The sequence below is a fragment of the Macrotis lagotis genome, chromosome 1 (genome assembly GCF_037893015.1).
Source record: "Macrotis lagotis isolate mMagLag1 chromosome 1, bilby.v1.9.chrom.fasta, whole genome shotgun sequence".
Lineage (NCBI taxonomy): Eukaryota > Metazoa > Chordata > Mammalia > Peramelemorphia > Peramelidae > Macrotis > Macrotis lagotis.
Window position 1 is genome coordinate 332,279,832 of NC_133658.1, and position 24,748 is coordinate 332,304,579.

At 35.5% G+C, this 24,748-nt stretch overlaps 1 protein-coding gene across 1 annotated transcript in view; it reads left to right on the forward strand.

The window, feature by feature from the left end:
- Positions 1-24,748, forward strand: part of C5 (complement C5) — a 102,970-nt gene that overhangs the window by 57,614 nt on the left and 20,608 nt on the right. Inside the window, 7 exon segments of the mRNA XM_074211693.1 lie at positions 5,863-5,952; positions 7,096-7,308; positions 8,042-8,117; positions 14,531-14,690; positions 16,665-16,760; positions 19,932-20,103; positions 23,457-23,662. Of these exon segments, the coding sequence (XP_074067794.1) occupies positions 5,863-5,952; positions 7,096-7,308; positions 8,042-8,117; positions 14,531-14,690; positions 16,665-16,760; positions 19,932-20,103; positions 23,457-23,662 (1,013 nt within the window).

A 24,748-nucleotide genomic window follows, 5' to 3' on the forward strand; every position in this document is an offset into this window, starting at 1 on the left:
TTCATTCTCCTGTGTGTGAATGAACATCTGGACTTCCACACTAGGAATAATTTTTCATTTCTGAGTAAATCTCACCAGGGAGGTTAGGGTTATAAAAATAATCCATGAATGTTTCCCTATTTTCAGCTTTCCCAGATGGCAGTTTTTTTTCCTTCGATACTTAGAAGCAATTTTAATGTCAAGGCTGTTAGTTGCTTTTTAATTGTGAAAGTTCATAATGCCCTCATCTTGAGGCATTGATTTTCCTCCTTTTTCAGATAGATTTTCAGATTTTCAAGAAAATGACTTCCATTTTCACATAAATGACTACTGAATCCAGCTTCAATTTTTCTCCTGACCTCCAAATCTATCTCAGTTAACTGACTTTTGAAGCTACAAGTCCCACTGGCATCCCAAGTACAATATGTCTATAACAGAACTCATACTCTTCCCCCCACCAACGTACCCTTACTTCCCCTTACTTCCCTTTTTCTGTAGTAGATACTACTTTGTAATTGACAAATCCTCCCTCTTCTTCCCCCAAATCCAAACAGCTGTCAAGTCCTGTTAATTCCTCCCCCATAGCATCTCCTGCATTTGTCCTTTCTCATCAGTCACATCAGTGCCCAAGTTCAGGCCTTCATCACTTCTTTTCAGAATAAATGTTATCTTTCTACCTGGTCTCCTTGGTTCCAGGCTCTCACCTCTCTAATCCATCTTTCCTATGCTTTTTTATATGCTAAAGTATATATCTGACTATGAAGTCATTGCTCTACTCAGAACCTTCAGTGAATTCCTGCTCTCTTTGGTAAAAAAATGCAAATGACTCATCTTGGAATTTAAAGGTCTTTTCATTTATTTCACATTACTCCTCCTTCACAAAATGTTTGAACTCAGCTCAACTGAACTACCAAGTGTTCCCCAAACTAGATCTTCTATTTCAATCTTTCAGCAAGCATTTATCAAGTGGAGGCCAGACATTGCTAGATTCTAGGAATATATAGAGAAAAATAAAACAGAATATACACTCAATGGGCTTACATTTTACTAGAAGGAAGTAATGGGTGCTGGGGAAATAAGAAAGGCTTTCTCTAAGAGATAGCACTTGAGCCAAATTGTGAAAGAAATGAGAGACTTTAAGAGGTGGATGTAAATTGGGGCTGCTTTACAGGCATGGAGGACTGTGCAAAGTCAAGAAGAAAGGAAATGGAATGAGGTACACAGCTACAAGTGTGCAGAAACAGTTTGTTCAGGCTTGCAAGAGCCAATGTGACTATTTAACACTTAGGACATCAGCAAATGCTACAGATCAGAACTTGGTTTATGGTCTTGTTGAGTATATAGAATTAAGAAAGGAATGGGAAAATGCTAATAATACAAATTAAACTTAAAAGTTTCTTGAGCATACTTTTTTGGGGGGTGGGGGAGTCAGTTGTTAAATATTTACCAACATTCCTTTGCATAAAGAACTGCAAGTTGGAAAGTTTGGTTAGACCATAGAGTATATGAAAGAGATGAAATAAATCTGGAAAGATAGGTTGGAACCAGATTGTGAAGAATTTTAAATGCAAAAACAGAAAAGTTTGTATTGACCATTAGAAGCCACAAAAGTTTCTTTGGGAAGACACAGTTAGACCTGTGCTTTAGTCAGGGCCCTTTTAGGTTTTTCTTCTTTGGGGGAGGCTCTTTCATACCATTTGTTTTTACAATAGGTAGAGGGAGGGTTGGATCATGTGGGGATAGGGAGCTAAGGTACTTCTCTGGGGAAGTTAAACATTAGGAGATTTGGATATTGAAAGACTGAGTCGGAAAGACAAATATTGATGATGCCACTTTTACAGGAATATTCCCTACCCCATTTCTCAAGATGGCAGGGGTGGTCTGAAAGGCAAAGAGATGTGAGTATTCAGAGGAATTAGGAAGTAGGCAGAGTGTTATCTTCATCCTTGAGGAAAAACTCTGGGAATGGTGAGAGAGAGATTGGGGTGGGGGGCAGACAGAGACAGAGACAGAGAGAAACAGAGAGAGTCAGAGAGAGAGAGAGAGAGAGAGAGAGAGAGAGAGAGAGAGAGAGAGAGAGAGAGCCCATGACCAGGAACTCTCAAGATTATGAGGCTTCTTGGGAGCTTCTTGTTCTATGTGATCTGAAGTCTATAAGTCTGTTCTTGGGAGGCCTTGTTTGGGACTAGGATGTGTGGTCTACAAAGGTGTGGTGGTCCACACCTATAATCTCAACTACCTTGGAAACTAAGACAGTTCTCTTGAGTTAGGGACTTTTAGAGCTGAAATGGACTATGTAAAAATTAGATCTCAGCACCAAGTTTGGCATTAATATGATAGATATGAAGAGCTACCAGGTTATCTTAAAAAGAGGCTAACTTGCCCAGGTCAGAAATGGAGCAGGTCAAAACTCAAATATTGATCAGTAGTAGGCTTGGGCCATAAGTAGCACCTATCTATTCAGCCTGAGTCAAATGGAGAGACACTATCATTAAAAAAAGCAATATTTGAGATTTAGTTGTGAGAATCCTGATGCCTTAACATCATGTCCTACTCCCTGCCACATGCATTCACACATACATATACAACAAAAATCAACACAATGTGAACATCAATGAAAGATGTTCAGATTGGATTTTGTCTAGTACAAATTATTTGAATGTAAGCAAATCCGAGTTTACCTTCAGGTTTCTATTTTGGACATAGACCACCAGGTTTCTGTTTTAGACATAGACTCTCTGATGCAGGGTAATGGGTAGCCTAACTTCAAGTCCTAAAGAAGAGGACAAAGGGGTTTGGATTTCACCCACCCAAGAAACAAATTCCAAGAAAGTAAATCCAGAAGAGGTCATTCAGGACTGACACCCTACTAAATTAGAGTAAAGGATTCAACATAGTCAGTTACAAAAGAGATCAACTATTGACAATTGTGCAAATGTTAAGATATAGTTTTCTATCAAACATATCTTATAAAAGTCTATTTTGAAATTCTTCAATATCACAAAATCTTGGAGTTTGAGGGGCCTCAGAAGTCATTTGATCTCACCCATACTCTAGCAGGAATATACTTCTCATCATTTCTGAGGCATTCTATTTCACTTTTGGATAGTTGTCATGCTTAGGAAGTCTTCCCTTCTATCAGGCCTCTATTTACTTTCTCATCACTTCTACCTGTTGTAATAAGTCCTGCTCTTCAAGATCAAGTGGAACAAATCTAATTATCCTTTCAATTGATATTATTTAAGTAATTGAACAAAGTGATCATTTTCTTCTCTCCAAGAGTAACATCCTTAGTGCCTTCACTTGATCCACATTGGGCAAGATCCCAAGATTCTTCACTATCTTGGTTTCTATTCCCTGAACTCTCTCTAATTTATCAAATTTCTTCTTAAAATGATTGTATCACAAAAAAACTCCAAATGCTATCTGACCAGAACAAAGGATAATAGAAATGTCATCTCCCTAGTACTGGAAATCTATTCCTCTCATAATGATACCTAAGACTATGTTATCTTTTCCCCTGCCATAATACTGTGATATGACACAAGGTTTTTTAAAGGCATCAGCTCAAGAACCTTTCCAGTACTCTATGATCTGAGGTTTGTGAAATTGTGAGAAAAAAGACTGAGCAATGACCATACTGGACCAACAGATATCACTATAGGGCATCCTAGCATGGTGTTGATGCGTACCCAGCTAAAACCCCTAGATCATTTACACATGGAACTATTATCTAGAACAGAACTCTCCTAGTGCAATGTCACCCATAAAAATTCTAATTCTAACCTCAATAGCTATAGTTTTATGTGAACTATTTGAGTGGTAAAAGTTTGTATTGAGGTATCTATTGCAATGTAAGTGAAAGGTTGAATATAATTAAATCCATAGATAATCTCTAAATCTAATTTCTGTCATTAGCTTCAGCTTTTTTCCTTCTTTTTACCCTCCTTATCTTGCAACTATCTTTTATCTTTTTTCTTTTCATTTTTCCCTGTTAATTCAAGATCTTTTGCCTTCTGGAATATTATGTTCCAAGCCCTATGACCCCTTCATGTAGATGTTGCTAAATCTTGTGTAAACTTGATTCTAGTGCCACCATATTGAAAAGTTTATTTTTTGGTTGCTTGTAATATTTTCTCTTTGACTTGGGAGCTCTGGAATTTGGCTATAATATTCCTGGGAGTTTTTTTTTTTGAGGATCTCTTTCAGGAGGTGATTGGTAGATTCCCTCAATTTCTATTTTACCCTCTGCTTTGAAGATATCAGGGCAATTTTCCTGGAGAATTTCTTGAAAAATGAAGTCTAGGCTCCTTTCTTGGTCATGACTTTCAGATAGCCCAATAAATTTTAAATTATCTCTTCTGGATCTGTTTTTCCACTGAAATATTTTCCCTTTTGTTCTAGTTTTTCATTCTTTTGATTTTGTTTAATTATTTCTTGACTTCTCATAAAGTCATCTGCTTCCTTTAGCTCCATTCTACATTTGAAGGGATTATTTTCTTCCGAGAGCTTTTTTATCTCCATTTCCATCTGGCCAATTCTGCTTTTTAAGGTATTCTTCTCCTCACTGGCCTTTTGAACTGCTTTTTCCATTTGACCTAAACTGGTTTTTGACATGCTATTTTCTTTGATTTTTTTTTTGGTATCTCCTTCTCCAAGTTGCTGATTTGGTTTTGATGATTTTCCTGCATTGTTCTCATTTCTCTTCCCAATTTTTCCTCCACCTCCCTTACTTGATCTTCCAAATTGTTTCTGAGCTCTTCCATAGCCTGGGACCAGTTCCTATTTTTCTTGGAGGCTTTGGATACAGAAGCTTTGATTCACCTTCTGAGTGTGTCTTTTGATCCTCCATGGGACCAAAGTAATTTTCTATGGTCAGATTCTTTTTTCTGTTGTTTCCTCATTTCACCAGCCAATGTCCTGGTTTTAAAGCACTTCCCAAGCTTTTGAGTGTTTTTTGAGACCCCTCCCCAGGGACCTCAGTTTCTCCAATGTCTCATGAGGGGGCTAGTCTCCTGCCCTATGCTCTGGTCTGTGGATGATCACAAGCACTCCCTTATGCCCTGGAGCTATGAGGAGGGACCCTGCTCTGCTATGGCCATAGGGCCCTCAAACTGTAACCTAGATGTTCAAATCAACAGAGTCCTACCCCATGGATGGTGTAGAGACCGTGACAGTCTCCCCACACCCCCTGGTGGCTCCCTGCTGGGTGACTCTGCAGGTCTGCTTCTGGTTCCTGGGCAGGGTCTGTGCTAATGCCAGACTGGTCTGGGCTCCATGCTCACTCTGGGGTGGCAGAGTTCTCCTGCTAACCCTCAAGCCATCTCCAGTGATCCCTGGAATGAGAGGTCTGGAAACTGATCCTGCTGCCTCTGACCCAGGAGTCCCCAGTGTCCCAGGCGCCTCTCTGGCTATGCCTGGATGACTGCAGCTTGTTTGTTTTGGTGCTGCATGGCTGTGGCCCTGGATCTACTGAAACCCCTTCCAACTATGGTAGAACAAACCCTTTCCACAGATCTTCCAAGTTGTCTTGGGCCAGAAAGTTATTTCACTCAGTCTTTCTGAGGGTTCTGCCACTCTCACATTTGGTTAGAGTCATAATTTTACAGCTTTTGGAATGATCTGGGGAAGACTTCTGGGAACTCCTGCCTTCATGCTGCCTTCTTGACTTTGCCCTCAAACTACCTTTTATCATGGTCTCTAAGAAGCAGTAAAATTGACAGACCTCCCTTTTTTTCCTTTTTCTTCAAGATCTTGAAGGTGCTAAGCTGAAGCAGATTGGTCAAGGGATGAGTAGAAAGGAAAGAAGGGAGGAGAAGTGGGTTGAAAATTAGTGCTCACACTAAGAGACCTCCATAATCCAAATAAAACTTTCCATTTTAGGTTCCATTAGCAGACGAAAAGAGTTCCAGTTCAGGATACCACTAGATATTGTGCCGAAAACAAATATAGAACGGACTGTAAGTGTAAAAGGTAAATTGAATGTTGCCAATGGGTGTTCACTTTTGCTCTCTGTCTCTCTGCTTCTCTCAATAATGACATTATTTTGGGAAAGTCTTTTTCATATTGTCATATGTATTATTTCATTTGAGTTCCCAATACCCTTTAATATGAGCAAGTCAGGGATTGTCATGCCTGTATTATAAATGAGAAAACTGAGACTTAAAGAGATAAGTGAAGTAGCTTCCCAAGGTGACACAGGGGTTAAGTAAAAGAGTTACACCTGGAAGTCTGGTCTTATGGTTTCTAGTCCTGTGTTTTTACTGTGTTTTTATCATTGCCCCATATGACCCCTCTTGCAGAAATCTTGTACTCAAAAGATTCTACTTCTTCCCTTTCTGGCTTTGAAACACACTCAGTTGAAATCTCTGATCTTCCAAAGGTCAGAAGACCTTCATTCCTGCCCTTTTTTGTTTCTCTTTTCTCACTGGTTTTATATTTACTTTAAGAGAAGAATCAGTTTTGCCATATACTGATCAGTCCCTGACTTCAATATCTCTCTAAAACAGAATAGGAGAAGCATCAGATTGAGGTTTCAGGGACTGCTAGTGCAGGATTAAGTGAGTGCCCAACATTGTTTACCATCAATCCTCCTCCTTGTCCTTTTTTTCCTACTCCATTCCCCGTATTATACTCTATAGGTTAGAGCTGAGAAGAAGGTTATTCTCCCTAAAAAATTTCCAAATGGAGCAGCTGTTAAAACACTGTATAGGTGAAAGATGGAATATTTCCTTAATGTAAAATTGAGGAAGGGAAAGCCCTTCCTGAGTTTATGTGGACCTGTTGTCTTGTTGTTTAAAGTTCTGTATTTTCTAGCATCATCACAAACTGGAAGAGTGTGAATGAATGTTGGAAAATGACCTTTCTATTTATTTTTTTTAATTTTTTTTAGATTTTTCAAGGCAATGGGGTTAAGTGGCTTGCCCAAGGCCACACGGCTAGGTAATTATTAAGTGTCTGAGGTCGGATTTGAAGACCTTTCTATTTATAAAAGAGCAGAGAAATAGGTGTTCTTTCCCTCTTTACAATTTGCTATGTTGCAGTTGAGCAGGAAGAGAAAGCAGCTATGTCTAAATTTGTTTTGCTTTTGTGGGGGGTGGGAATTTGAATTGACAGGAGCTCTTATTGGAGAGGTGATTTCTGCAGTCCTGACTCCTGAAGGCATCACTACTCTAAGCCATCTCCCAAAGGGGAGTGCAGAAGCAGACCTAATGAGCATCATTCCCATATTCTATGTCTATCATTACCTGGAAACTGGGAATAATTGGGACATTCTTGGTGCCAGTCATGTAACTGAAAAAGAGAATATGAAGAGGAAAATGAAAGAAGGTAAACATGAGCTTCATGCCACTAAGGGCTCTTATAGCGTCCAAATGCAGTAATTTTTTTTCATGAGTTTATAGAGAGAGAAAAAATGTAAACTACTCAGTAATTTAGAATCTCTAAATCAACTCCCTCCACTAAAGCCTTCATACAATACCTCAGCATAGGTTAGAGGTAACCCTAGATTACCTAAGACCTTTCTGGAAAACTCAAAAGTCTTTGAGTAGTGAGTCAGTGACTGACTTTTGTCCCAAAATTTTTTCTACATGAGTTTAGAGAGGATCATCCTCTGGTTGTCTATAAGGTAACTGATGGTCCCATGATGAATTGAAGCATCTAATTAATTAATTAATAGTACCCAATAAGTAATAATATTTGGAAGTTATTAGTTCCTTTGTGCAATAATAAAAGGAATAATGATAACTAGTAGTTTAGGTTATACAGTTGCAAAATGCTTTCATGTGTATTTTCTCATTTGATTGTTAGCAATAAGAAGTAGAGAGCATAATTATGATTATCCCTCTCATTTTGTGGGAGCAGCTAGATGGCACAGTGAATGGAGTGCTCAACTTGGAGTTAGGAAGACCTGAGTTCATGATCACCATTAGGAAATCCACAATAAATAAAATGAATAAGATTTATGGCCAATACTGAAGGAAGCTCACAGTTCCTAGAGAGTAATGACACACTTCAAAGAGCAACTCAAGTCAGTGAAACACAATGTTCTTTTGTTCCTTAGGTATTGTAAGTATTCTATCTTACAAAAATGCAGACTACTCTTATAGCATGTGGAAAAGTAAAAATGCCAGCACTTGGTAAGTCAACATTTCTAATGTGCTGATACTTCCTTTTGTAACTCATTCATTGTTTTTTTTAATTTCCTAATCATACTTGTCTACTCAATGGGATTTTTTTGTTTTGTTTTATTTAATTTTTTTTATTTTTCTCCAATTATATGTAAAGGTAATTTTTTAACATTCATTTTTTACACGATTTTGAGTTTCAAATTTTTTTCTCTCCCTTCCTTCATTCACCCCCTTCTCAAGATAGTAGGCAATCTGATATGATTATTCTTGTATAAATTATATTAAACATATTTCCATGTTAGTCAAGTTGTAAAGGAATAATCGGGGAAAAAAGGGAAAAACCATGAGAAAAGATAAAAACAAAAAATAGATCTTAAAAAGTGAAAATAAGGGGCAGCTAGGTAGTGGATAAAGCACCAGCCCCTGGAGTCAAGAGTACCTGGGTTCAAATCTGGCCTCAGACACTTAATAATTACCTAGCTGTGTGGCCCTGGGCAAGCCGCTTAACCTCATTTGCCTTTCAAAAACCTAAAAACAAAAAATGAAAATAGTATGCATTCAGATTCCATAGTGCTTTCTCTGGATGTGGATCACCTTTTCCATCAAAAATCATTTAGAATTGTCTTTGATCACTGTTTTGCTGAGAAAGATTAAATATATCATAGTTAATCATCACATATATTACCATTGCTGTGCATAGTGATCTCCTGGTTCTGCTCATTTCACTCAGCATCAATAAGTCTTTCCAGGTTTCTCTGAAATCTGCCTACTCATGATTTCTCTCTCTTTTTTAAAAATATATATTTTAGGGTGGCTAGGTGGTGCAGTGGACAGAGCACCGGTCCTGGAGTCAGGAGAACCTGAGTTCAAATCTGGCCTCAGACACTTAATAATTACCTAGCCGTGTGGCCTTGGACAAGCCACTTAACCCCATTTGCCTTGAAAAAAAAAAATATATATATATATATATATATTTTTTTTTTATTTATTTGTTTTCCAACTATATGCAATGATAGTTTTCAACAATCATTTTTTGCAAGGTTTTGAGTTTTCCTTCCTTCCTTCCTTCCCTCCTGCCCCTGACAGAAAGCAATCTAATATAGATTACACAGGTATAACTGTGTTAAACATAAATCCATATTAATCATTCTGTGAAAGAGGAATCAAATTGAAATAGGAAAAAATATTAGAGAAAGAAAAATACATAATACATAAAACAACTTTTAAAAACTGAAGATAGTAAACCTTGTTCTGCATTTAAACTCCATAGTTCTTTCTCTGGATTTGGCTGGTGTTTTCTATCACATATTTTTTTTAGAGTTGTCTTTGATTATTGTCCTGCTGAAATGAACAAGTCCTTAACAGTTGATTATCACCCAATGTTGCTAATGTTTTTCTGGCCTGCTCATTTCATTCAGCATCAGTTCATGAAAGTCTTTCCAGGCTACTCTGAAGTCCCATCATTAATGATTTCTTATAGAACAATAGTGTTCTGTCACATTCATATATCAAAATTTGTTCAGCCATTCCCTAATTGATGGATTTCTCCTCAATTTCTAATTCTTTGCCTCTACAAAAAGAGTTGCTATAAATATTTTTGTACATTTAAGTTTTTCCACCCTTTTTTTTTGGTGATTTCTTTGGGATACAGACCTAGAAGGAGGTAATTGCTAGATCAAAGGGTCCACACGGTTTTATTGCCCTTTGAACTCCAAATTGCTCTCCAGAAAGGTTGGATCAGTTCACAACTCAACCAACAATACATTAGTGTCTCAAAATTGATCATTTTTATTTTTAGTCATATTGGCAAATATGATAGGTAGGACCTCAGAGTTGTTTTGATTTGCATTTCTCTAATCAGTCATGATTTTGAGCATTTTTCATTTGACTGTAGATAGCTTTAATTTGTTCATTGATAATTGCCTTAACATATCCTTTGACCATTTATTAATTGGAGAATGACTTGAATTCTAATTGGATTATGATATCACATTAATGTTTAAACCCTATAACCTTTTCAACTTCTTCTTGGTATAAGGAGTGAGATATTGGTCTATGCCTAACTTCTGCTATATTATACTATCTTCCTGCTCATGATTTCTTACAGTGTTCCATCACATGCATAGTCCACAACTTGTTCAACCATTCCCCAATTGATGAGCTTACCCTCAATTTCCAAATCTTTGCCACCATGAAAAGAGCTACTATTAATATTTTTTGTACATGTGGGTACTTTTCCCTTTATTTTGAGCTCTTTGGAATACAGACCTAGTAATGGTATTTCTAGACCAAAGAATATGCCGAGTTTTATAGCCTTTTGGCAATAGCTCCAATAGTCTCCAGAATGGTTGGATCAATTCACCACTTTACCAACAGTGAATTAGTATCACAGTTTTCCTACACCCCCTTCAACATTTATCATTTTCTTTTTCTACCATATTAGGCAATCTGATACGTATGAGGTGGCATCTCAGAGTTGTTTTAATTTGCATTTCTCCAATCAATAGTGATTTAGAGCATTTTTAAATATTAGAAATAGCTTTAATTTCTTCATCTGAAAATTGCCTGTTCATATCCTTTGAGCATTTATCAGTTGGGAAATTCCTATAAATTTGACTCAGTTATCAATATAGCTCAGAAATGAGTCCTTTATCAGAAATAATGGCTAAAAAATTATTTCCCAGATTTCTACTTTCCTTCTAATCATGATTTCATTGATTTTGTTTGTGCAAAACTTTTAAAATTTAATATAATCAAAATTTACATTTTGTATTTTATAGTGTTTTCTATGTCTTACTTGGTCATAAATGATTTTTTTTTGTTTTCAATTTTGTTTTTCCATGAATTTTGTAATCTCTATTTTTGTATTTCATTGGACTTTTTTAATTTGTTGCTATTCTAATGTGTGTTTTTCTAGTTGTATGTCCAATTCAATGACTGGTTCTTTTTCTCTTTCATTGATTAGCATTTAAAAGAATAAAATTTCTTCTAATGACTGCTTTATGTGCATCCCAAAAAAAAGTTTCAATAAGTTGTTTCATTGTTGTTATTTTCTTTGGTAAAATTATCTATTGTTCCTATGATTTGCACTTTGACTTACATATTTTTTAGGATCATATCTATTTAAATTTGAATCCTTTCTTCAACTGCCATTTGTTCATTATAAATTTTATGGTGTTGTCAATAAAGGTTATATTTACTATATCTGTTATTCTACATTTACATATGAGGTTTTTATGTCCCAGCACAAGGTCAGGTTTTGTCAAGTTGTCATATACAGCTGAGACTATTTGTACTCCTTTAAATTCCCATTCAGGAACAACCAGAGATCTATCATATTCAATTTTTCAAAAATTTTATTCAGGTCCTTAATTTCTTATCTACCACTTTTTAGATGTTTCTAATTTTGAAAAGTGCAGTATGAAACCCCCAATTATTTTAGTTTTACTATTTATTTCTTCCTGAAATTTGATTAGTTTTTCCTTTACATTTATATTTAGATGCTATATATATATATATATATATATATATATATATATGTCCTTTGATTCATACATATTAAGCACTGATAGTTTATTGTCAATGGTACTTTTAAATATAATGTAGTTTCTTTGCTTATCTCTTTTAATTATATCTATTTTTATTCTTGCCTTACCTGAAATTATGGTTGCCATTTTTGCTTTTCTTAATTAGCCTGAAACATAATTAATTCTGTTTCAACCTTTCATTTTAATTCTCAATGAATGTTGATTTCAAATATGTTTCTTATAAACAACATATTGTTGATTTTTGTTTTCTAATATATTCTACTGCCCCCCCCCTCCATTTATGGGTGAGTTCATTCTATTCATAATCATGTCTGTAATTGTTCATTGTGATTACTCCTTCATCATAGCCTTTTATAAATTTTTACTTCTTTTCTCTACCTCTTTATAAAGAAAGGATAATGTAAGAAAAGAGCTATCATAACCACTAGTAATCTACAGTTGCAGTAGTCTGATTCCACTTCTCTGTACTTTTTCTCTTCGCCCAGCCTAGATTATACATTTTTCTTCTGTCCTTTAAAAAAATTTTTTTTATTTATTTAAGGCAATGGGGTTAGGTGACTTGCCCAAGGTCACAAAGCTAGGCAATTATTAAGTGTCTGAAGCCAAATATGAACTCAGGTCCTCCTGACTCCAGGCCTGGGGCTCTACCCACTGCACCACCTAGCTGTCCCTCTTCTGTTCTTTTATTTCCCTGTTATGTCTTACCCTTCAGTGCTCAAATTTGTTTAGTTTGAGACTAATCCTTCCCCAACTACACATTCCCTCTTAACTATTTCCCCCTTTATTGTTCCCTCATGCTTATTTATTGAATTTAATGTGTTTGTATGCCAAATTCTTTGTGTTTTTAGGTCTTCTTTGTCAAATTCAGATGAGTTTGAATTTAATGAGGTTCCCACCATTCCACCCTTCCTCTATATTTGTATATTTTTCTAATTATTAGAAATAACAAATTCCTCATTTTTCTTCCTCATTTTTTCTAGTATATTTCTTTTCCCATAATTTTTCTTTTCTCTTAAAATCACTGAAGCATAATAGAATCACACCTACATTTTGTATATACTTCCTTCATTACCTCTGTGATTTTTGAACCTCTGCTCCTTATTAGAATAAAAGTATTTCATCTTTATTTAGGTCCTTCCAACTGCTCAGATGTTTTTATCTCTAAGTTTTTCTTGTCTATGGGTTATTTCAAGTATCTACCCAGTACAGATCTTTTTCTAAGATATGTTTGAAACTCTTCTTTTCAGGAAGCTAGGTGATGCAATGGATAGAGCATGGAATCAGGATGACTTGAGTTTAAGTATCACTTAATGACTGTGACACTTAGCAAGTCATTTAATTTTTTTCAGCTTCAATTTCCTCATCTATAAAGTGATTATAATGAGAGTACTTACCTCACAGAGTTGTTGTGAGGATCAAATTAGGTAATATGTTTAAGCAGTTTGCAAATTTTAAGCATTATATAAATGTTAAATAATAACAATATCCTATTAAAGGTTTCTTCCCTCTGTAAGATTATATTACCTTTCAGAGAATATGTTTTTCTTGGTAAATCTTTTTCTTTTACATTTTAAGATTTAATATTCCAAAATAATCTCTCAGTTATGAAGTTTGCAGCATAGTCTTGTATTTTCCTGATGTAATCTCTTGATCCTTGGTTTCTTTCTTTACGGTATCTTTTAATATTTTCTCTTTGTCCTGGAAGCTTTGGATTTTGTCCATAATAATTCTGAGTGTAGTCAATGTGAGATTTCTTTCAGGAAGTTACTAGTAAATTCTTTATATTTTTATTTTGACTTCTGGTTCCAAAAGATTCTAGTAGTTTTCTCTTGTGACTTCACAATATGATATTCAGGATTTTTGTTTGGTTATGATTTTTAGGAAATCTGATGATTTTTAAATTATTTCTTCTCAATTAGTTTTCTGGGTCAGATGTTTTTGTTAGTAAGTACCTTACATATTCTTCTTAGGTGTTAGTATTTTAACTTGGTTCTAATATCTCTTGATTTCTCATGGAATTTTTGATTTATGTTTGCTTTATTCTATTTTTTTGGTGGTTTCCCACCTTGTTTACTATTCTCATTCCAATTTTTTTAAGTGTTCTAATTTCATTTCTAATTTTATTTGTTATCTGTTATTTCATTATTTCCAGTCACTTTTGAACTCTTTGTAACTATTTCTTTCTTTTTTTAACCCTAAGGTTCTACTTGGATTTATTGGAAAATTATTCTTTTTTGGGGGGGAGGGGGTTAGTTCTTGAGCTTTTTATTATCTATAGTATATCTTCATTGTATTTAGAGTTTTATTCTCTTTGCTCATAACTCCAGCCTTAGTTCCTAAATTGAAAGTTTAGTTATAGGTTAGACTCCAGTCCCCATTGCATTCTTGGATGGAGAGGTCAGACCTCTGTTTGGTCCCTGTTTGGTCCTGTCTCCTCTTCAGTCAGCATGCCTAGAATACTGAGTAGTTATATGCTGTTATAGTGTCACTCAGTCAGTAGGATGTTGGTGCTTCATATTTGTCTTTTAATGGCATCATTTGTAGAACTCTACTACATTGATCTATCACAATTTATTCAAACATGCCAGTTGTTTCTAATTTTTGTACTTTTTTTAATTTTACAAAAAAAATGAATAGTTTGGTATAAGTCAGACACTTTCCTTTGATATTTTTAGGATAAAATTCCAAGAAATGAAATTCTTAAGTTAAAAATACATTTTCTGACTTGTTATATATTCCATATTGCTTTCCAAAGTGTTTGCTCCAATTTTCAGTCTTACTGACAAGATATTAGATTATCCATTTCCCTATATCACTAAAAACATTGAATTTTATCATTCTTTGATATTTTTTACTAGACTTTATTTTTGACAGGTTTACAGCTCTTGCCTTAAGAATATTTGGACAAGTAAATAAATATATACCACAGAACAGAAATTTAATTTGCAATTCATTATTGTGGTTGATTGAGAAATGTCAATTGGAAAATGGTTCTTTCAAAGATGATTCTGACTATCAACCACTAAAATTACAGGTAAGGAATCCAATATACAAGGGGAAGTTATTTCTATTAACCAGTCTGAGCCCAATTCTCAGGATATTTTATATATAGCATATGATGAAGATAAATAAGAAGTCCTCTTAGAAACTTCTTCCAACTGAAAGAATAGGGTCTGTCAAAAGCTACTCTCTACAGCTATAACTTCACCAGATAACTTGGGACACCATTCTTTTCCCACAGCAATTGGTATTCCTCATTTTAAGACAACCAGAGAGAAATTATTTTGACCTAATATTAGTGTCATTTGTATGTACACTTACTTCTGGTTGACCCACTCAATAAAAAGACTTCTTTTTTCACCAGCAGTAAGGGGACAAGAAATAATCATAGAATATCTGTATTTGCTCCAAAGGGGAGAATTGCCCCCCTCCAGTCAGGCACATACAGGAGCAGCCTCACTACATGTACATACCTCCTGGACTGGACCCTCTCTGGCCTGATATATGATGAATAGACAATTTATGAACAAAGTTCATAAATATCAGAGTCCACAAATACCATACATTACATAAGGTGGGTGATGAAATCAAACTAGAGTATATTAGTTAGAGATGTTGGAACCTGTTTGGAGGCTAGATTCCAAGGTATGAACAAGGTTTGAATGACTTTAGAGCATAATAGATCATATTTATATAACCCTTCACAGTTCATATAGTATTTTCTTTACCCTAAGAGGTAGTCAAATTAAAGCATTTCCATTCTCCTTTCAAAGAGTAGAAAACTGAGGTTCAGAGAAATCAGATTTACAAACAGTTATATAACCAATCCATGGTAGAGATGCGACTCAATGTGGTCTTTGGGTTTCAAATCCAAGGCTCTTCCTACTCCATTCATCATTTAGCAGTTAATAGCACTGACCCTGAATACTTTGTATATTCACAACTGAGACTTCCTAAATCATAAATCATAAGGGTCTCCTGAATAAGGATAGGAATTAGACCTTTGATTTTTTAGGTATAGAGAGCTCTAGTATTGCAGGTCTACAGCTACTGCTCTAGAAATAGAAAGTTGTTTTTCTAAAATTATCCAGTTCATCATTTCTTATAGCGTAGTTGTATTGTATCACTATTACACATTATAACTTGTTCAATCATTATTGCACATCACAACTTGTTTAGCCATACTCTAACCAACAGGCATCCTCACAAATTCAAGCTCCTTACCACCACAAAGAGAGCTGCCATAAACGTTTTAAAATGTAAAGATTTTTAATTCTTTGGCAACAGACCCAGAAGTAATATTGCTGAGTCAAAGGGAAGTTCAATAACTCCATGGTCATAATTCCAGATTGTGCTCCAAAATGACCTGGTCAAGACAAAGTTGTAACAACAGTGAATTAGTGTCCCAATTTTTCCACAACTCTTCCAACCTTTGTTCCTTTCCCCTTCATTCATTTTTATCAATCTGATAGGTATAAATAATTACTTAATTTTGTTTCCATTTGTATTTATCTCATCAATAATAATATAGAGTATTTTTCATATGGTTAGAAATTTTTATTTCTTCATTGGAAAACTGCTGTTCATATCATTTGGCCATTTATCAATTAGAGAAGGACCTGAATTCTTATAGATTTGACAAAATTCTTTATGTATTTAAGATATAAGACCTTTATTTGAGAAACTGTCTATAAAATTTTTTCTCCAATTTCCAGTTTCCTTCTCATCTTGGCTATATTTATTTTATTTATACAAATATTTTTTAATTTAATGTAATCAAAATGATCGTCTATACATCTTTCTACTATCTCTTGTTTATTCATAAATCACTTGTCTATCCAAGCCTAATAAGTGTTATCTTCCATGTTCTTCAAATTTTCTTGTAATATCTCTCTTTATATTGAGATTATGTGCCTATTTTGACCTTATCTTAATAAATGCTTCAATATATTTTGACATATTGAAGAAGAATTCTATTTAAATTACTTGTTGCTGTTGTTGTTTTTAGGGTACTCTACCTAAATATGCAAAAGAAAAAGCTATATACCTTACCGCCTTTACTCTTATTGGGATGAGGAAGTCATTTGAAATATGTCCAACTGAAGTAAGTAGTTTTAAAATTTGTTCAAGATACATATGCGTGTCACCCAAAGTTATTCCATATAAGTATATGAGTATATGTGTGTGTGTGTGTGTGTGTGTGTGTATGTATGTATTGCAGGTTTCAGTCCTTGATCCAGTTGCATATACCATTTTTTAAAATCAATAACAGAGTAAGAAGTAGTTAGAATGATTATCAAATTTGAGGATCATAGGAAGCTGAGTAGGAAAGCAAATACGTTGGGTGACAAACCCAGGATCCCAAAAGATCTAGATGTCCCAGATGGACTGAGAGTAATATGTTTTTTTTTTCTTCTATACCTCAAGGATCTAGATCTGGATGGACCTTCCATTAATATAAATTATAGCTCTTCTTTAACTTATTAGGCTGGTCTTCATATACTATTGTGGCTAAAATAATCATCACACTGAGACCAATCTGATGTCAGGTTGACACTTAAAATACTAACTAGCTAGGTAGGAAAATCTGCCAGACATTTGCCAGAAAGTTCTTAGCTAATCATTCCAATTCAATTAGCTTTATTGGAGTTGGCTCTGTGTTGTCTTAGATATAGAAAGATAAAATGAAAAACAGTTCCTGCTTTCCAGAAGTTTACCTTCTCCTCAGGATACAACATGTAAATAGACAAACATAGACAATTATTTGAGAAGTGAGAAAACTATCAGCTAGGAGGATTGTGAAAGCCTACCACAGGATTTGGAACTTAAGTCAGAGGTTCTAAGAGATGGAGTTCAGGAAAGACTACACTCCAGGCATGGTAAATTCCAGCCTAGAAAGAGGAAATGGGAGAGCATATCTAGGAAGCTACAAATAAGTCAGTTTGACTGAAACATAGAATGTATGTAAAATGACTAATGTGAAATAATGTTGGAAAGGCAGATTAGAACCAAATAAAGGAGAGTCTTAAATGATAAATTATAAAGTTTGTATTTTATCCTAGAGATTAAAAGGTGTTTATCAGCTTTTTTCTTTTTTTAATCTCTTTTTATTTTATTCTTTGTTGTAAGACTAGTTCCTGAGGGATGTGTAGGAAGTGAAGGGAAGATGGGTTGGAAAATGAAGGTAATTTCAAAACAAAATATTTCAATAAGAAAATTCAATGGTTAAAAAAAATTTCTGTGGAGGAGTGAAGAGATACTGGAGATTAGATAAATAAATTTACAATGAATCCGTTAAGAATGACTGGGTAATTTTCTCTAATAATATTCAGTAGTTTATGTGTAGGAAAACAAGGAGTTCATGTGGAGTATGGGATTTGGTAAAACAAGCATGATGATAAGACAAAAATATAAGTAATTCAAGAGTAGAGGACCAAGAATAGGGTAATAAGTAATTATTATCTTTAGAATCAAGACTTTCAAGTGAGCCCTTACAAAGCATAATATGATGTGAAAGGATAGAGGGTTAGACTAATGGGAGAGTACAGTGAAGACAAACAACAGATTTAGGAGAGAAAGACAGGGAGAAATAAAAAGATAGTAGATTTTGGTGTGATCAAGGAATTGTTACCTTTGGTGTCTGTGATTAAGATGTAATAAAGTTGAAGGTTTTGGGAAGTGATAAGTTTGATGAACTGTGGAGCAAGATGTTTGGGAAGATATCAATACATATATTAAAATCCTTGACTATATTGGTGCAACAAGGTGGCATAGTGGATAGAACACCAGTCCTGGAATCAGAAGGACCTGAGTTCAAATCCAGACTCAGATATTTGATAATTACTTAGCTCTGTGACCTTAGGCGAATCACTTAACCCCATTGCCTTGCAAAAAACAAACATAAAAGCAAATAAAAAAAAATCCCTGACTATAAGGGCAAAAGTTGGGTGGAAAGGAAGACTACCAGGTACTGAACTCTTTGAGAAAGAAGGAATAATGGCTGTGGGACTTATAGATGACAGCAACCAGGATTTGAATAGAGTAACACAGACATAGGGAAATAACTCAAAATAGAATGCTTCTGATGGAGGCAGCAAGAGAATCTGGACTTGGCAATGAGGAGCAAAGAGTATTCATTCCTACTTTTCTCCTCACCCAGAATTTCAGAGGTTGAAGAGAAAGGGGAAAAGGGATTCAATACTGGGAACAGTTACCAAGCTCTTAGTTTTTTCTGGGGAGAGCCAGGTTTCTGGGAGTAGAGGAAAGCTCAAAATCAATGGATAAGGTCTAAGTTGAAACAAAGTTATTACTAATAGACTGACGTTTTCTGCAGGCACAATAGAAACAGAGGATAAGCAGAATAGATACTCAGGAGGGGGAGTGCTAAGATGGTTGAAGACGAAGGAGGGAGTAGTGATGGTAGGAGAAGGGAGTCAGTGACTTCATCATGGGCATTAGGAGAGGAAATGGTAGAAGGCTAGCCGTAAAAGTGAAATATGGTGCTCCAACTCTCAAGATCCAGCAATTACAGTTAGTTCTTTCTTAAGTATCAAGGGAAAATAAAGGAGATTTGGTCAGGCAACTGATTAGTAATTAGACTTCTTGAAGCCTCACTAAAATTTACATTTAGTATCAGTCCCTTTATCTCATATCAAGATGGTAGGGGATGAAGCTGAAGAACCGTGTTGAAAAGATTCTTTGAATGTAGAGGCATATGTTGGACCTAGTGCCAGTGTCACCTCTTCTAGATAAGGTCCTAATGATGTCCTAAACTGATCTCAAGCAAGATCCTGGTGGTAAGAGACTTGGTGTCTGAGATGATTGATAGCTTTGATTGAAGTGAGGTCCAATTGAGCAAATGTCTATCTTCCCCATCCTAATTTAGTCATCATAGAAAATTGTAGCACTTTTGCATTTAATCAAGGCAGAACAGCAGTACTCCAGAATTGTGGATGTAGAGTTCAGGAGGTCTCTAAAATTCAAAGTTTAAACAGAATTGGTGATAGAACATACATTCAATTTTGAATTCAATGCTGGTGGCTGGAGAAATAGTCATCCTGATGCTACTTGTAGTGGTGTTTTCTTCTAGGGCCATGGAGATATTTTTACCTCTGTATTCTAGATTCTGACCTCATTCAGCTATGACCAAAGTTATCAATGACCTCTGAATTGCTAAATCTAAAATCTCCACATAAAGTGTGAGAAAGTAAGCAGTGCCAGTTACCAGGATAATTCTTGGTAATGTGACCAAAGTGTATTATTCATTTGTTTTCAGAAAATCAATGAGGCAATCGTCAAGGCTGAGTCCTTCCTCCTGGAAAATGCTCTAGATGCTCAGAGCACTTTTACTTTGGCCATCTCTTCTTATGCCTTGGCCCTTGGGATTCCATTTCATCCTGGTTCTCAAGCCATATTTTTAAAGTTGAAGAAAGAAGCTTTTGTTAAAGGTATGGCAACTAATTTCCCCATTCCATGATTGATTCTTTTTTAAATTTTTTTTCTAATTTTATTTATTTAAGGCAAGGGGATTAAGTGACTTGCCCAAGGTCACACAGCTAGGAAATTATTAAGTGTCTGAGGTCACATTTGAACTCAGGTCCTCCTGACTCCAGGGCTGGTGCTCTTCCACTCCACCACCTAGTTGCTCCCATGATTAATTCTCTTTTTCTAAAAGATTTTATTTATTTTGAATTTTACAATTTTCCCTTAATCTTGCTTCCCTTCCCCCACCCCCACAGAAGGCAGTCTATTAGTCTTTACCTTGTTTCTGTGGTATACATTGATCTAAGTTGAATGTGACAAAAGAGAAATCATATTCTTTTTTTTTTTAAGTTTTTGCAAGGCAATGGGGTTAAGCGGCTTGCCCATGGCCACACAGCTAGGTAATCATTAAGTGTCTGAGACTGGATTTGAACTCAGGTACTCCTGACTCCAAGGCCAATGCTCTATCCACTGCGCCACCTAGCCACCCTGAGAAATCATAATCTTAAAGAAGAAACATAAAGTATAAGAGATAGCAAAATTACATAATAAGATAATGGGGGTTTTTTTAATTAAAGGTAATAAGGGGTGGCTGGTGTAGTAGATAAAGCATTGGTCTTGGAGTCAGGAGTACCTGGGTTCAAATCCAGTCTCAGACACTTAATGATTACCTAGCTGTGTGGCCTTGGGCAAGCCGCTTAACCCCATTTGCCTTTCAAAAACCTAAACAGACAGACAGACAGACAGATAGATAGATAGATAGATAGATAGATAGATAGATAGATAGATAGATAGATTAAAGGTAATAGTCTTTAGTCTTTGTTCAGACTCCACAATTCTTTCTCTGAAGACAGATGGCATTCTCCATCACAGATACCCCCAAATTGTACCTGATTGATGTACTGATGGAATGAGCAAGTCCATTAAGGTTGACCATCACCCCATGTTGCTCTTAGGGTGTACAATGTTCTGGTTCTGCTCATCTCGATCAGCATCACTTCATGCAAATCCTTCCAGGCTTCCCTGATTTCCCATCCCACCTGGTTTCTAATAGAACAATAGTGTTCCATCACATACAGATACCACAGTTTGTTAAGCCATTCCCCAATTGAAGGAAATTCACTTAATTTCCAATTCTTTGCCCCCACAAACAAGGCTGCTATGAATATTTTTGTACAAGTGCCCATGATTAATTCTTGATTATTTCCTATGAATGAGATCCTTTACAAGCTGCTGAGAGGAATACAATAACAGAGTGAGGAGGGTAATAGCCAGAAGTCAGGAAACCTGGGTTCACCTTCTGGTTCTACAATTCTCTAGCTAAATTACCTTGAATAAGTCACTGAACCTGAGACTTATTGTTCTTCTTCTTGGACATGATAATCATAGCCTAGGGTATGCAAAAGTTTGCTCATGGACTGGGTTCAATCTTAGAGGTTCACCCTGATGGATTAGTATTTCTCTTGGCTTATTGTCCCCTATCTCAACTTATTATAGGAAAACTATTATACTCCCACTAAAGCTCATCATGGCTAGACTTTCCTAAATAGTAAAAGAGACACTCCACACCTTTAGTATAAGTGAATTGAGGGTGGTACAACCTTTATTTCACTCCACAAAAAAATTCAGAAAATGCAGAAGCCTCATAGATGCCATAAACAGATATAGAATGCACATAAGATCTCAATAGCTTATCTGTTCTCCCATGAAGCAAATTGAACTTGAATTTGCTATCAGAGCAAACCTTTGACATTCCTGCAAGTCCCATTTTCCCACAGAGTCCCACACAGCTCCCTCTCTACAAAAATCTATACAACTGTTGTTAGGATTTCCCCCAAAATATGCATATATATGTAACAATTGAACAAATAATTCCCTTCCCATTTAACTAACACTTTCCATGCAACTTAATAATTTTCCTTTTTAAGCCTAATACTGTTCAGGAGCAATGTGGATTCTTGTCTTCTTTCTTTGAGGAGTATGCTATATCAGGAAATCTCTAAGTATATCATCCTGCTGCCTAACTCTTGGAACTACAGCCTAAACGGGGGCTCCTTGTTAGGCAACTCCTACAATATGGTAGTCCAGATATCTTTTTTTTTTCTGGCTAGAAGGCTAGATTTCAGCATGATGCTGCCTATGAAGATTCAAAAATCTCCCCTCCTCTCCACAGGAAGTATAGTTCAACACATACCTCTCTTTGTCATATGCCTGGGAGCAGAGAGATCTGCACAGGGTCATAGAGTCTCTATCCCACTCCATTCCCCAAACAGTTCTGCTGTCTTAAAGTCCAGCATACAAGAAAGAGGGAATTGGTTTCCCAAGTTGTTTTTATAGGCCACAGATATAAATAATTGCTTTGATAAGAACCTGTCCCTTTGAGTCTCAGTCAGAGAATCAATGGGAGTTCCTTATGACCTATATATAAGTAAGGTACCAGTGAATATACTCTTCAGGGGATGAAACCCCTCAGTGTTCTTGAACAAAATTCCATCTATGACTTTATCAAGTTAAATAGGGGGAATAAATCAAATTAATCAACCCTATTAGTCAAATCCATTTATAATCTATTTTCTAAAATTGTTACTATGAAAATAATTCATAAATTATCATAAAATATTTAATACAATTACTGTTCAAGTAGTAAAATGCATATATCCTTGTCCTCATGAAGGTTACACTCTAATTTATAAATGAAATATATAACACAAAATTTTAATGGAAAAAAGCACAGTAATTCCATCCATACTTTGACTTTGTAATTTCCTGTTCCTTGGTTTCAAATCATACTCAGTCAGTAAACTCTTTGCTTAGTTTCTGGTTCTCTTATTATAGTCCAAACTTCCACTGAGATCAAGGGGTTTCCTGAGGACCTACATGGACACAAGGGATTATGCTATCTCTCCAAGGTCTTTAGTTTATTCTTTCTGAGTAGATAAAAAGTTCTTAACCTTCTTAGGGCCATAGACCCTTTTATCATTCTAGTGATGGCTATGAACCCCTTCTCAAAATGTTTTTAAATCCATAAAATGAAATCCATAATACCAAAAGATGGTACTATAATATTTCATTATATTAATATACTAGAATTTATCTAAACATTTCTCTGTCAATGTTGTATTTTTGCTAAGGTCCAATCTCCTGAAAACTGCAATACATATAAGTAACTTGCCCAAGGTCACAAAGCAGTAAGTCCAAAGTCAGGATTTGAATCTAGGCCCTAGTTGAGTAATAGAGACATAGAGTTTAGAAAAGGAAGAGATCCTAAGAATTTATATTCCATATAATTTCAGCAAATTTACTTTCCATTCTTTTTTAGGAAATCCACCCATATATCGTTTTTGGAAAAATGATTTTAAAAATAAAGATAGCACTGTTCCTAGTGTTGCTACAGCCCAGATGGTAGAAACTACTGCATATGCTTTACTTTGCAGTCTACTTTTGAATGACATGAATTATGCTAAACCTATTATCAAATGGTTGTCTGAAGAACAAAGATATGGAGGCGGGTTTTATTCCACACAGGTAATATTTTTTAATGCTCATTCCTCATTCCTTATTTATTTTCATGGTTCCTGCATACCATATATATTCCTTCCCTATGCCTTTGTTTCCACCAGTTCCACCAGAAATATAAAAATCTGTTATTTCAATAGGCCTTTGGCTAATAGGATTTTAGAATCAGAAGGGACCTTAAAAATCACCTAGTTTAATCTGCTCATTTTACAGATAAGGAAATTGGGATCTAAAGAGGATTAGTAATTTACCCAGGGTCAAACAGGGAGTAGGTAAGGATTGAGCATTCAAACTCACCTCTTTTGATCTAGATCTATGAAATTCTTTAAATAGTTAACCTGTGAATCAGAAGTTGACCCCTGGGTTTACTCGTGTTGAATTTGATCTTGGGGGACTATAATGATCATATTCTCTTTGACTCATGTCCCACCCAGACTTTCTTCTTGGAACATCAGATGGAAGTCATCTAAATTTCCAAAATAAAGATGAAAGTACCTTGTTTCCTATACAAGCCCTCAGATTAACAATTCACCTCAATTAAATAAGTATTTATTAAGTGATTTTCATCTACACTTTCAATATATATGTATATTATTTATATTCAATAAATACAATGGGTATGCAAGGACCAAAGTTGTACTTCTACATTGTGACTGTCACTCCTTGGCTCCAACTGTGAATTGACCTCAAAACTCCTTCATTTGGTACCCATTCCTTCTTCCTAGTCCCCAAACCCTTCTCTTTGGTCCAGGAACTGCCATTCCAAAGTTGCTATTTGAGATCAAGTTGTTTCCTGGGGGCTGCATGTATGTAAAAGATTTCCCCAGCCTAGAGGGAATGTGCCATAATTGTTTAACAACTGTTTCTCTGAAAAAAAATGTATGCAAGATTCAAATTCGTGTTTAATCTGCACTGTAAAAATTTTCTCTATCATTTTCTTAAATCTGGAAATCAAGAAAACAAGTTAATCCCAGACTTGTAGTGTTTGCCCATTTCCAAGATATGAATGCTTGCACTAAAAATTTAACAGTATGAGTTAACTCTAATGAGTTAACTCTAATGCACCTCCCTTCCTCCAGGGACTCTAGGCAGCAC